This window comes from Berghia stephanieae, chromosome 7 (genome assembly GCF_034508935.2).
Source record: "Berghia stephanieae isolate SIO BIC M18660-M18661 chromosome 7, UCSD_Bste_1.3, whole genome shotgun sequence".
Classification (NCBI taxonomy): domain Eukaryota; kingdom Metazoa; phylum Mollusca; class Gastropoda; order Nudibranchia; family Aeolidiidae; genus Berghia; species Berghia stephanieae.
The window spans coordinates 23,768,172-23,780,671 of record NC_088366.1 but is presented as its reverse complement, the minus strand read 5'-3'; the positions used below and the strand labels follow the sequence as shown (position 1 = coordinate 23,780,671).

Below are 12,500 nucleotides of genomic sequence, written 5' to 3'. Positions count from 1 at the left end.
TAGAGTCTCGTAACAATCAGATTAATTCATAGAGCGAAAGGCCCTGTTTGAATTGTGGTCCTGAATCTTGTGTATTACACAAGATAAATAAATATAACGATAGCCCCGATAAGGAATAATACATGACATGATTTATGACGTGATAGAGAAACAATTGCTCTCAAATGACCATGGAAGAAGTAGTATGGCATATAATATGTGTTTGGTTTGGTGATTTGGTTTGAGAATTTTCGATGATCGAAGATTTAGAAATTGGTCTAGATAAATAAAAAGTGAGTTTTGTCAGGTACAACACTATGATAGAGGCACAATGATAATAATTGTGTACTTGTAGTGACAAAAAAAAAAAGAAAAAAACAACCCCCTAAAATAAAACAACCCCCCCCCCCCCTAAAAACGTGCTAAAAAATATTTATGTATGATATAGATAGTTCGAAGATGACATCACTCAGGCCTTTGTTATTGTTTTTGCCATCCGCGTTTGTGAGTTGTTCTCACTAAACTGTTTTAACCAGACTATAAAAGTTCATGGTTACATAGAGTTTGTGTGTTGGTCCGTTATACTTCCGGATGGCAATGTTGTGAACTCCTTGGCCAAGCGCATTCTATCTATAGCTTCTTCTCGTCAGCATAATCTCTCTCTCTCTCTCTCTCTCTCTCTCTCTCTCTCTCTCTCTCTCTCTCTTCATCTGTATGCATTTGTCTCGTTTGATTTTGGACTGGTATTCATGTCTAATTTTCAAATCAATACACTTCCCAGGTTAGCAGGAGGGGCCATTTACCTAAGCGAGTAATCTCTGCACTTTATCGAAGTTTAAATCAAAGATTCAACACAATATATGGGTCTCCAAACCATTGACATAAAACTGCCTGTGCTGTCATATTCTGAGTCAACACAATAATAATAATAATAATAATAATAATAATAATAATAATAATAATAATAATAATAATAATAATAATAATAATAATAATAATAATAATAATAATAATAATAATAATAATAATAATAATAATAATAATAATAATAATAATAATAATAATAATAATAATAATAAAGTGTTCTTTTATAGCGCTAAATGCCGAAGCCTCAAAGCGCTTTACAATATACTTGTCAAACCATAAACACACTCGTACCGAGTCACACAACAGTCGCACACACTAACTATGCAAGTTTTACCAAATGAAATTGACATTCAACAATATGGAATCAAAAAATAAAACGTATAATTTACTCATCAATAAGAAAATGCCTAGGACAAAATTTTCTGGAAAAGATGAGTCTTTAGATTTTTCTTTAAATCTTCTACGCTGCCCGTGAGCCTTACTGACAAAGGAAGCGAGTTCCAAATGGTAGGTCCTGCTTCATAAAAAGATCTATTGCCGAAATTAGTAAGCTGTGTTTTTGGCACTTTTCGTAGCTGGATCTCTGATGACCTAAGCTGATGAATTGGGGAGTAGGGGACCACAAGTTCTTGAATGTAGCTCGGAGATCAGGAATTTAGTGCGTTGAAAGAAAAAAGGGCAATTTTGTATTCGAGTCTGGCTCGAAAGGGCAGCAGTGTATTGTTCTGAGCATAGTTTTTACTCTTGACGACTAATGCCCAGAACCATTCTGGCCGCCCTGTTCTCTACCTTTTGGAGTTTGTTAACTTTCTTGTCAGGAAGGCCCACCAACAGCGAATTACAAAAGTCGAGGCGTGCAAGAATGAGAGAACAGACAACTGCTTTAAGCTGGTTGGATGGGAGAAACCGTTTCATTCTTTGCAATCTGTTTAATTCAAAATTCATGGTCTTCACCATCTGGTTAATCTGGTGTTCCAGACTTAAAGAGTAGTCCAGAACAAAACCACGATTTTTTGCTCTATCTGTCAGGGAGACGTGGCTGTTTTTATCATTATGTTGACCATTTAAACGTTTTACTTCAATTACTAGGTTATATTAAAATAATCCAAACTTATCGAGAAGTCTCAAACACGAGATTTCATTAAGTCTAATGTTTTACGCGTTTTGTTGAGTTCGAGGTCACCGATATCTGAAGTAAAAGATGTCTGGCCAAAATGGGGAAAAAGTGTTGTGTCAGTGTACTAAAATGCGCCATGTTATTACATATGAACCATACTGACAATATCGCACACCATCAAATATACATGGATTTCATTCAATATACTCAGATAACCCAGTATCTAAAGAAATTAAACTGTTGTTCTTAGAAAACCAACAATAATAGTCTATTATGAAAACGAGGAAGTTCCATTTCCTCTCTCATCATTGATTTGTTTCCTTCCCCTAACAACCATTATCAACATCCAATACTTTGATAAGATTCTATTATAGATTCACAGCTCGGCTTTGTGGTATTGCCGAAAAAAGAAGAAACTCTGCACGTCCACATTGCACGTAACACCAAAGCTATCATTCTGCCGTGTACTTACTTAACATTTTTTTTCTTATTTTGGCTTAACATTTAAAAAAATCTTAAACCGATTCAAAACATTTATTGACAACTACAAAACTAACATTCGAGAATTTAAAAATAAAATTAAAGGACTGTGACATTTTGGAACAATGTAAATTGTATTTATTTATTTATACAAATAAATAAATAAATAAATAAATAAATAAATAAATAAATAAATAGCATAGAGGACCATAATCAGGGACTAAACTTAGAAAGAATTGTCCACCCACCTAGAACCTCCACAAAGTATCCCTTTTCTCTCAGATGTTGGTACATGTCCTTGAAATTGGTATGAATGTGGTCGCCGTTCCTGCGATAATATACCAAAGAATTGATAATGGGTGGTAAAAAGGATGGATGGATGAATGGATTGATTTATGGATGGATGGACGCATGGGGTGGGATGGAATGGGATGGGATGCACGGATTGATGAACGGATGAATGGATTAATGGATGGATGGCCGGATGAATCGATGGGATGGATAGGATGGGATGGGATGTGCGGATGGATGGATTGATTGATGGATGAGTGAGTGGATGGGCGGATGGATAAATGGATAAATAGATGGATTGGTGTATCCAAAGGAGAAACAAACTACCAATATTACCCATATAATATGATATTATGGGTGGATAAACACGAAGGTGAGTGGGCGAGTGAATTTACAGAGAAGAAAAAAAAATGAGCACACAAAAAAGTGATACCCTAAACTAATTTCCAAAAGCTTTCCAAAGAGAAGAATTGTTTGAAGTGAGTGTTACCCCATTAGTAGGGCTGGAACGGCTACGAGTTCTTGTTTAACTATACCTGAATAATTAACTTAGGCCTTGTCCTCCTGTCAATGTGGGAAAGAAAAGATATTGGTTCTAGATATTATTTTTTCTCGGCCAAAACACAAAATAGGCCACAGATAAATAGTCGGCTAATTAGCTTACAGGAATTTGAGGCTTTTCGGTAGAGAATAAGTATCGAACGGTCTTCATCTGACTGTTTGAAAATATCTACAGCTGTTTAGTTATAATTCTGATGGAAATTTCTTCATGAACGTTGGAAAGTTCTCCATGAACGTTTTGCGAGAAATAACAGGCACTGTGGACTTTGTTGATCTGGAGTACTACATATTGTTTGAGTAAAGGGATCCTAATTATTTTTTATCTAGTTCAAATGACTCGGGTAGCCAGCAGTTAGAGACTGATTCGAAATTGGACCTGGTTGGTTTGGACGATTTGTTATTTTACTGATTCACTTTCTAGGGACAAAAAGAAAATAAAAAAAAAAAGAAGAAATAGAAAAGAAAAAATATAGTAAAATCAAACACATCCCTTCTCTCTCTCTCTCTCTCTCTCTCTCTCTCTCTCTCTCTCTCTCTCTCTCTCTCTCTCTCTCTCTCTCTCTATATATATAATATATATATATATATATATATATATATATATATATAATATATATTACGTCCAGGGAGCTGGAATTTATCCTCGTTTCCATAGCGTGCAACAGACAGTAGCAATTGCTTGCTACCCTTTGGATAACAAGCTAGTCTATCGCAAAGTTCTTTCCGCCATATTTATCAGACCCAGCTACCCAATCACTGCTGAGTGGACACGGGGGGGGGGGGGGGGGGGGGGGGGGGGGGTGATGGTCAGAAAAAATCCCGATGGTATCTGGGATCGATCTTGGTCCCTTTGATTGTGTAGAGAGTGCTCTACAAATTGAGCTATGGGGACCTCCAGCCTATGGTACAAATTACAAAATAAAAAGGACAAGTGGGCTGTCCAATCCAATAATTTTATATAGTTTTTTATTTCATATCTTTCTCTCAGTATTTCATGGTAAACCGTAGTAACTGAAAAGAGACACCAATTTAACCCCCCCCCCCCCCCCAAAGGCAAAACGACATCAAAGTAACATTGTCAAAACCTTTTAATAATATGGGATAGCTCGTTTATCGTTAAGACGGGACCAATTGTAAATCAAGAATCAAAGATAGGCTTATAATTCTTCTCCTTTGTTCCCTTTATGCTCCTCATTAACAAATTAACGATGAAAACATGATCATTTCATATTTGAAGTGTTAGGATACTAATAATATACACGACAAATATCGTCATTGGCTTCGGAACCCTCCAAAGGGGGTTAAATGGATATTGCGTTATAAAAAGAACTTCAACTTTATTGTTTGTTTCATTCTTTTAAAAAAAAATTCTTTGATTTATTTAGTTTAGTTGTTAGTTTTTTTGTTGTTTTTTTTTTGTTTTTTTTTTTTGTTTTTTTTTTTAAATTTTATTTGTTTGTGGTTTTTTTGTTTGTTTGTTTGTTTGTTTGTTTGTTTTTTGTTTTGTTTTTTTTTTTTGGGGGGGGGGGGGTTCAATTCCTTAATGTAGTTGCTTTGATATCGAACGTTACGAAAATGATATTTTATCACAGTCTCCATGTTGTAACATAATTTCATTCATTCAAGGCATCAAGTCACGCCGTGTATCGTCTTATCATTCTCTGTCGGGTCTTAGAGACTCATTATTTCTTACCAGTCCAGGGGGTCGTTCTTCATTCGCAGGTTGTCCCTGGGGAAGTAACCAGGCGGGTATCTCAGGTTGTGGTACTGGTCCCAGAGAATCCGTTTGCTGGCGGGGATAAGTGGGGAAATCACATGCAAGATTGTCATTATCGTGAACGAGTCAATGAAGACTTTTGGGTGAAAAGAACCCAAGGCCACCTACATTATATTATTTAATGAAAGAAGAAGAAGAAGAAGAAGAAGAAGAAGAAGAAGAAAAGAAGAGAAGAAGAAGAAGAAGAAGAAGAAGAATGAAGAAGAAGAAAGAAGAAGAAAAAAGAGAGAAGAGAAGAGAAGAAGAAAGAAGAAGAAGAAGAAGAAGAAGAAGAAGAAGAAGAAGAAGAAGAAGAAGAAGAAGAAGAAGGAAAAAAGAAGAAGAAGAAGAAGAAGAAGAAGAAGAAGAAAGAAGAGAAGAAGAAGAAGAAGAAGAAGAAAGAAGAAGAAGAAGAAGAAAGAAGAAGAAGAAAGAAGAAGAAGAAGAAGAAGAAGAAGAAGAGAAGAAGAAGAAGAAGAAAGAAGAAGAAGAAGAAGAAAGAAGAAGAAGAAGAAGAAGAAGAAGAAGAAGAAGAAGAAGAAGAAGAAGAAGAAGAAGAAGAAGAAGAAGAAAGAAGAAGAAGAAGAAGAAGAAGAAGAAGAAGAAGAAGAAGAAGAAGAAGAAGAAGAAGAAGAAGAAGAAGAAGAAGAAGAAAGAAGAAGAAGAAGAAGAAGAAGAAGAAGAAGAAGAAGAAGAAGAAGAAGAAAAGAAAAGAAGAAGAAGAAAGAAAAGAAGAAGAAGAAGAAGAAGAAGAAGAAAGAAGAAGAAAAGAAGGAAGAAGAAGAAAAGAAGAAGAAAAGAAGAAGAATAGAAGATAAAAGAATAAGAAGAAGAAGAAGAAGAAAAAGAAGAAGATACAGCATAGACTACAGAGCTAAAACTGTTTGCAGGTAAATCCATTCGCATCGCAAATGGACTTGTTTTGGATCCGTCGGGTTAACGACTATACAACAATACAACAACAACAACAAAACAAAACAAATCAAAAACGACAAAACAATACAATAATAAATAATAATAATAATAATAATAATAATAATAATAATAATAATAATAATAATAATAATAATAATAATAATAATAATAATAATAATAATAATAGTAATAATAATAATAGCAATTCTGATTCGGTATGGTGAGAAAGTGGTTTTGGTTCAAAGTGAGACATCTTTCTGGTAAAATAATTTTTTTCTTAAAGACACTGTTTCAAATACGAGGATACTTACTTTCTGGGCGGGGTAGGGATGATCTTGGCTCTAATTGGGAGTGTGATGGTTGACATCCTGGGCTCTGTCTCGTCCTCCTTGAGATGGAGATGGGCGGGAAAGGGGGAGGGAGTGTCAACTTTGTACCAATAAGCTAAACAGTAAACAATGGAAGAAGAAGAAGAAGAAGAAGAAGAAGAAAAGAAAAGAAGAAGAAGAAGAGGAAGGAAGAAGAAAAGAAGAAGAAGAAGAAGAAGAAGAGAGGAGGAGGAGGAGGAGGAGAGGAGGAGGAGGAGGAGGAGGAGGAGGAGGAGGAGGAGGAGAACATGACAAGTAAAAATAAAATAATAAAATAAAATTCCCTTTATTCATCCCATAGGGGAAATTTGTCTATAGGGTCTATCCAAGGGAAGACTGGAATAACCTAGGGGCCAGTCGCAGTACAGCGCCACAAATTGAGCTAGGCGAGGTGACTTGCTCAAGGCCACACAACGCAGCGGGTAATCGAACTCGGTACCTTGCGGGTACGAAGCGAAGACCGTACCATTGAGCCACGTTGTCCCATAAAGTGCACCAGCAACAACAACATTAACAACAACGACGACAACAACAACAAAACTCTTTTGCAAGTTGATCTGATGTTGATCACATGGACCTGTCCTCAAAGCAGGGTGGATTATATATATATATATATATATATATATATATATATATATATATATATATATATATATTAATATATATATATATCGAAGAGTCTCACAAGTCATGGAAGAACATGGGTCAACATGAAATATGGAAATTAAAAAGTAAGATGGGGACCTGAGACATTTATTAATGCCCGGTGACAAGTGAGTTCATAAATGGGTAGACATATTCAAGTTAGAGGCATCGCATGAGATACTTCCGACTAAACTAATCAGCTCAAGAAAGACGTCAGGTTTGTATTTAAAATAGAAACAAACAAAAACATATAAAAAATAAAATAACCCCCCTCCCCCCCATTTCCAAAACCAAAAACAAAAACCAATATCATAATAAAACAAAACCAAAAACAACACTACGGTGTGTCTTCGAACTAGACCCATTTATGTCTGAATCGAGTGCTTTACAATATAGCCACTAAGAACACTATCCCATTCCCTAACCCTCCAAACGATGCTGTCTCAATTGTGGTGGCCTCCGTGATAAAAACACCAATTTTAAAAGATTCAAGAGCAAAAAGAGAGCTGATCGTAAATAACGACATGAAATTAGTCCCCCTCTCTGACATGATGATGCGAGCAATCGTGAAAGGAAAGCCCTTTAACAAATCCCATCGATGATTGTTTTAATCTTATGTTAAATCGCCAATCAAAATGGACCAATATCTCAAAATCGAAGTATACTGGTTGTGTATGTGAATGTGCGTGTGCATGTGTGTGTTTGTGTGTGTGTGTGGGGGGGGGGTGGAATTAAATCGCTTCGCACTCGTCTCGTATGAAAACGAACCTGGTTCGAGTGTATATTATGATGAAAAGAGATTCCATATAGTGCGATGCCCACTGGATGTGCACAAAGCACAGAGGATCATAAACCAATTGCTACATTTAGCAATAGAACAAGACATGACGCCTGTAATGCAGTATTAATTATTTTTTCAACAGGAAAAGCCCGTTACCTTGCTGTACTCATTTTACAACCGTGTATTGCAAGAGAATACGAATAAAGAGCTTTTTCAAAGGATAAAACTTGGCACCGCCACGGCGGAACTCGAACCTGGGATCTATAGGTCGGAAGTCGAATGTCAGACAAGACCAAAAAAGGTTGTAAGCTGTGTTATTGTTTGTCGCGCTATATGCCGATAACGGGTTAAAGAAGAGGGAAACAAATAACAGTTCTCAGATGAGAGATAAAAGTTCGAATCTTCCGATCTTTTGAAAGGAATAATCCTGTCAGAGTCACCTTAAATAATATCACGTGACGTTATCAAGCCGTCAATATATCTACATCTCCGATTCAGTAGTCTCAATCGTTTTCAGTTTGGAAGATACTCTCGAAAGCTACCCTCACAAATATGTAGGCATATCAAGTCTGCAAAAGTGAATACATATGGCAAGCCAGCGACTCGAACTATACACAATTTCCAAAGCGCCCATGAAGCACGAGCGAATTAGCTTGACAACCATCATATTTTAAACTTTTATTTTGAAATATCTATCCTCAACTACTCATCCACAAGCGATCTATAATAATAGAAATAATTTAATTTCCAAACATTTTTTTTAATGGTGACGATTGCCAGCCGCCATTGGCCGAGTTATCATTTAGCACTTCTTTCTCGACCCAATCAGTGCTATTCGAAGAAAGAGCGAATTGATTAACCTGTATGATGACGTCCATTTTCGATTATGTAAATGCAAAAGTTATTCGAAGAATTTGACCCAGGGCACTGGAACTTAGCAACTACTACACAACAGATAGGCCGGTATAACATGGAAAATCACCACACCCCAGTATTCCAGGCAGTCATTTGAAGAACAATGTTTTACAATAGCGTCGAGTTTCAAGTTGGCCCTAAAGTATCAATCGAAATTATTTTGTTTTTAAATCAATCCAGTAAAAGAGAATAAAAACGAAAAAGAAAAAGGCTGTATGGCAGGGGGGTTGGGTTGTCGTCCAAACCATTTTACTGCATTATTTTGGTATTATGACACTTTTACACGCATTACGAGGAAGCTTTTATTTTTAAGATGACACACTTTGATAATGGCTTTTATATTCGATAAAGCCTCCGATCCATTTGACTCCCAAGTAAAACTATGGATCCAATTCAAACCACTTTTATCCAGGCTATTTTAAGTTAACCTGCTGTATATTTACAAAACAACTTTTTTACCCTTAACAACGGACTTTTACCTCACTTATATATAGATGAGAATTCGCCTCCTCCAAACGTGCCCCCAAAAAAAATCCCAGAATAAAACGCGTTTAAAATCTCAGGTTAATGACTTTAAATTTAAACAATTTAAGGAGATATTAATCTTGGTAAATGATATGAGGGAAAGGGTTTCTGGCCAAAATGTAAAAAGACGTTTCGTCATTGCAAATAATATAATTTGCTTTACTCAAGACTTTATGTCAGACAGTCACTATTTTTTAAGCACTTGGATTGTGTTGATCGGTGCCCATTTATATTTTAGAGCCTTGATATTCAACTGGTAAAGCGACAGACTATATCCAATTCCCCGGTTCCCCACGATCATAATAATATTGTACTTTATGGATATCTGTGTAAATTTTAGATCTCGTGGCGAACTTAGCGTTCTATCCTAAGTGTGACTTTCTCAATAACTTAACGCCTTCCCCCTTGTTAAGTCGTCAAGCATCCTAGTCTTAGCTGTTCTATTCATTTCGGTAGTGAGATCTCTCCTTTTGTCCCTAATTTACGTAGGTTGTCTCAAAATTTCCAGTTTTCATGATTTTAACAATACATCGTCATCTATTAGCTCTTCGTAAATTTTAATGATCGGGGGCATTTTTTTCTCTCTTTACGTCGCTGTTTTATTTCGATAAAAAGTATGTCATGGTTTTAACTGTTGGGATTGCAGTGATTTTTCTTAAGATATATCTATATGGTGTCCACTTTATTCCCATTATTTTACCCCCCCCCCCCCCCAAAAAAAAAAAAAGAAAAAAATAGGATTTCCTTTCTGTTATTTGTTTTGGGTTTTTTTTTTGTACAGATGTTTTTAACAGTACATAGGAAGTATTTTCGCGTGAATTGCTTTCATTATTTTCATTCTTCTGTCCTGTTAAGGTGCGATACGCACAATTGTTTAATTGTTACAAGTTAGTAATTATTCAAGGAATCAAAAAGACTTGAATTAAATGGAATCTTATCTTATCAAGGTGGTCCTCAATTTGTTCACATCTAAGAGGTAATTCTGGTGCTCTACCATTTATTGACTTCTTAAACAGGGATTTATCTTTTCCATCTCTTGTTATATTGTAACCAAGGAGAGATTTGTTTTGTTGACATGACTCCAAGGTACGAAAATGGAGGACAAAAAGAGGTATACCGCTCGACCTGTAAGGCCATGGTTCGGGTCCTGCTCTTGGCGACGCAAAGTTGAGTATTTAGAACAATGCTCTTTAGTCACATTTTCTCACTGCATTTATGTGGTAAATGAGTACCTGGCTGATTACAGCGTTCTCTCTCTCTCTCTCTGTCTCTCTGTCTCTCTCTCTCTCTCTCTCTCTCTCTCTCTCTCTCTCTCTCTCTCTCTCTCTCCCCCCCCCCTCTTTGTTGTGTCCGTCATACATGTTAATAAATGTAGTTGATGGCAGCTGATGGTCCCTATAAAGCGCTTTGAGTGCATAAGAAAGACACTGCTATATAAATAGTCAAGTTAAAAACAATTCTATTTCTGTAAATCTCTAAAATTTGTAATGCTCTATCAATAAAATAGATATATATATATATGACAAATAAGTATCTCTATAAAAAAGCACCAATTCATGTCTGAAGTGTGGTAACAAATAGTATTGTCCACACGACGTCGAATTGTACCTCTTTTCTTTATTTCTTGAGAGAGAGTGCGTGTGTGTGTGTGTGTGTGTGTTTGTAAGTGGTGTGTGTGTGTGTGTGTGTGAGAGAGAGAGAAAAGAGAGTGAGTGGAGAGAGAGAGGGAGAGAGAGAGAGAGAGAGAGAGAGAGAGATATGATTACCTCAGGTGGGGAGTGTACAGTCAGAGTAAGCTGTCCCTTGGCAATTCCCTCCCAGTTGGCGGCTTCCCTGGATGCTGTAATGGAAACACCCAGGTAGCCTGACCAAGGCCACAAGTGACTGGAATAAGACACGGCTACATTCAAGTAGCCACCAAACTCCGGCATGAACGGCTCCCATTTTGGCTGTGAAAAAAACAAAACCAAAAACAAATAAAAGTTTTAATATTTTAATATTTACAAGGCGAGACAAATAAGCTCATTTGTTCAAACAACAATTCTGCCGTACTCTGGAAAAACTCATATTTTAAAATTTGGCCAGAAAATTCGTCCTTCAAATATCGATCGATTTAAATGACTTTCATCTTGGCAAAAACTCTCAAACCCGGGACTTGGCCAAATTTTTAAATATGTGTTTTTCCAGAGTTCGGCAGAATTGGTGCCATCACATCACCGCTGCGAAGCGGTTAGAAATCTATTCCCAGACTAAGACATTGGAAATATAGTGTGCCTTTAATCATTCTTCTCAAATATTTCTAATAAGGTTGATGTCCACAACCCAGACATTCCTGGAAATTTTTGTAAGGAATAAATCCATTGATAGTCGGGGAAACGTGAGATGGAGCATTGGGGCAATACCGTACTGGGAATATTCAATTTCGGGCTTTTGTTAAAGGACAATGATAGGCTGTCAGCATGCCATTCAGACGATTTCTTCATTATAACAACCGACAGGTCTCTCTCAACAAGGAGGTACAAGAGCACTCATCTTGAGCACTATCATGATAAACTATTTCTTGTGAGCTAAGACGTAAAGTTTGAACGGTTTGGCATCAGTGAGTACGAACAAAATGTCCAAAGAATGTCAATCTTCAAAATACATTTAAAATTGTAAAACCTATAAAGATAAGATTTGGTGAGATCAGGTCGATGCTGTTGTCGTTATAGTTATAGCGAATTGTGTTTACAACGCAAAACAAAAAAACAAAAAAACATACAACCCCCCCCCCCCCCCCCCCCCCCCCCCAAACACTAGGGGTCAACAAAAACTGATACATAAAGATAACTATTAAACACTCATCTCTCCATCCATACAAATACGAGTATACACGCATACACTTACATTATGCCGACCTGCCTACTTGAGTTTTAAAAGTTCGTAGTTTTCATGGGGAAGTCACTATATCCAGCTTTATAAATGACTTATTTGTCCACATTAAGTTTGAATTAAGCTTCAATGATCCAAATATAAGAACCCCGGTACTATGATTTCATTTTCATCAAGTTTTTATTCAATTTAAGATGCTTCTGTAGCTTTCGTAGTTCTACGAATTCGTCGTAGAAATAGGCATGTTTGCAAATAATTACCTTAATTTTTGTACTGACATGTATGTGACTATGCCTTCAATAATAACATATAGGCACTAAAATTATCACCATTACCATCATCAACAATAATATCGTCACATTCCAGTTTGTTGTTAGCATTTTCATTTTAGAACACATGACCAAAGATTCTTTTGACCGCGTTAAGAAA

General features: G+C 36.4%; 1 protein-coding gene across 2 annotated transcripts in view; it reads right to left on the bottom strand.

Moving 5' to 3' along the window:
• LOC144976910 (membrane-bound transcription factor site-1 protease-like) overlaps window positions 1–12,500 on the bottom strand; it is a 149,010-nt gene that overhangs the window by 16,930 nt on the left and 119,580 nt on the right. For both annotated transcript variants that reach the window (XM_078921512.1, XM_078921511.1), the window contains exons 18-21: window positions 10,967–11,149; window positions 6,278–6,354; window positions 4,989–5,084; window positions 2,692–2,771 (exon numbers count right to left, since the gene is read on the bottom strand). In XM_078921512.1, coding sequence (XP_078777638.1) covers window positions 2,692–2,771; window positions 4,989–5,084; window positions 6,278–6,354; window positions 10,967–11,149 — 436 coding nt within the window. The remainder of the gene's footprint in view (window positions 1–2,691; window positions 2,772–4,988; window positions 5,085–6,277; window positions 6,355–10,966; window positions 11,150–12,500) is intronic.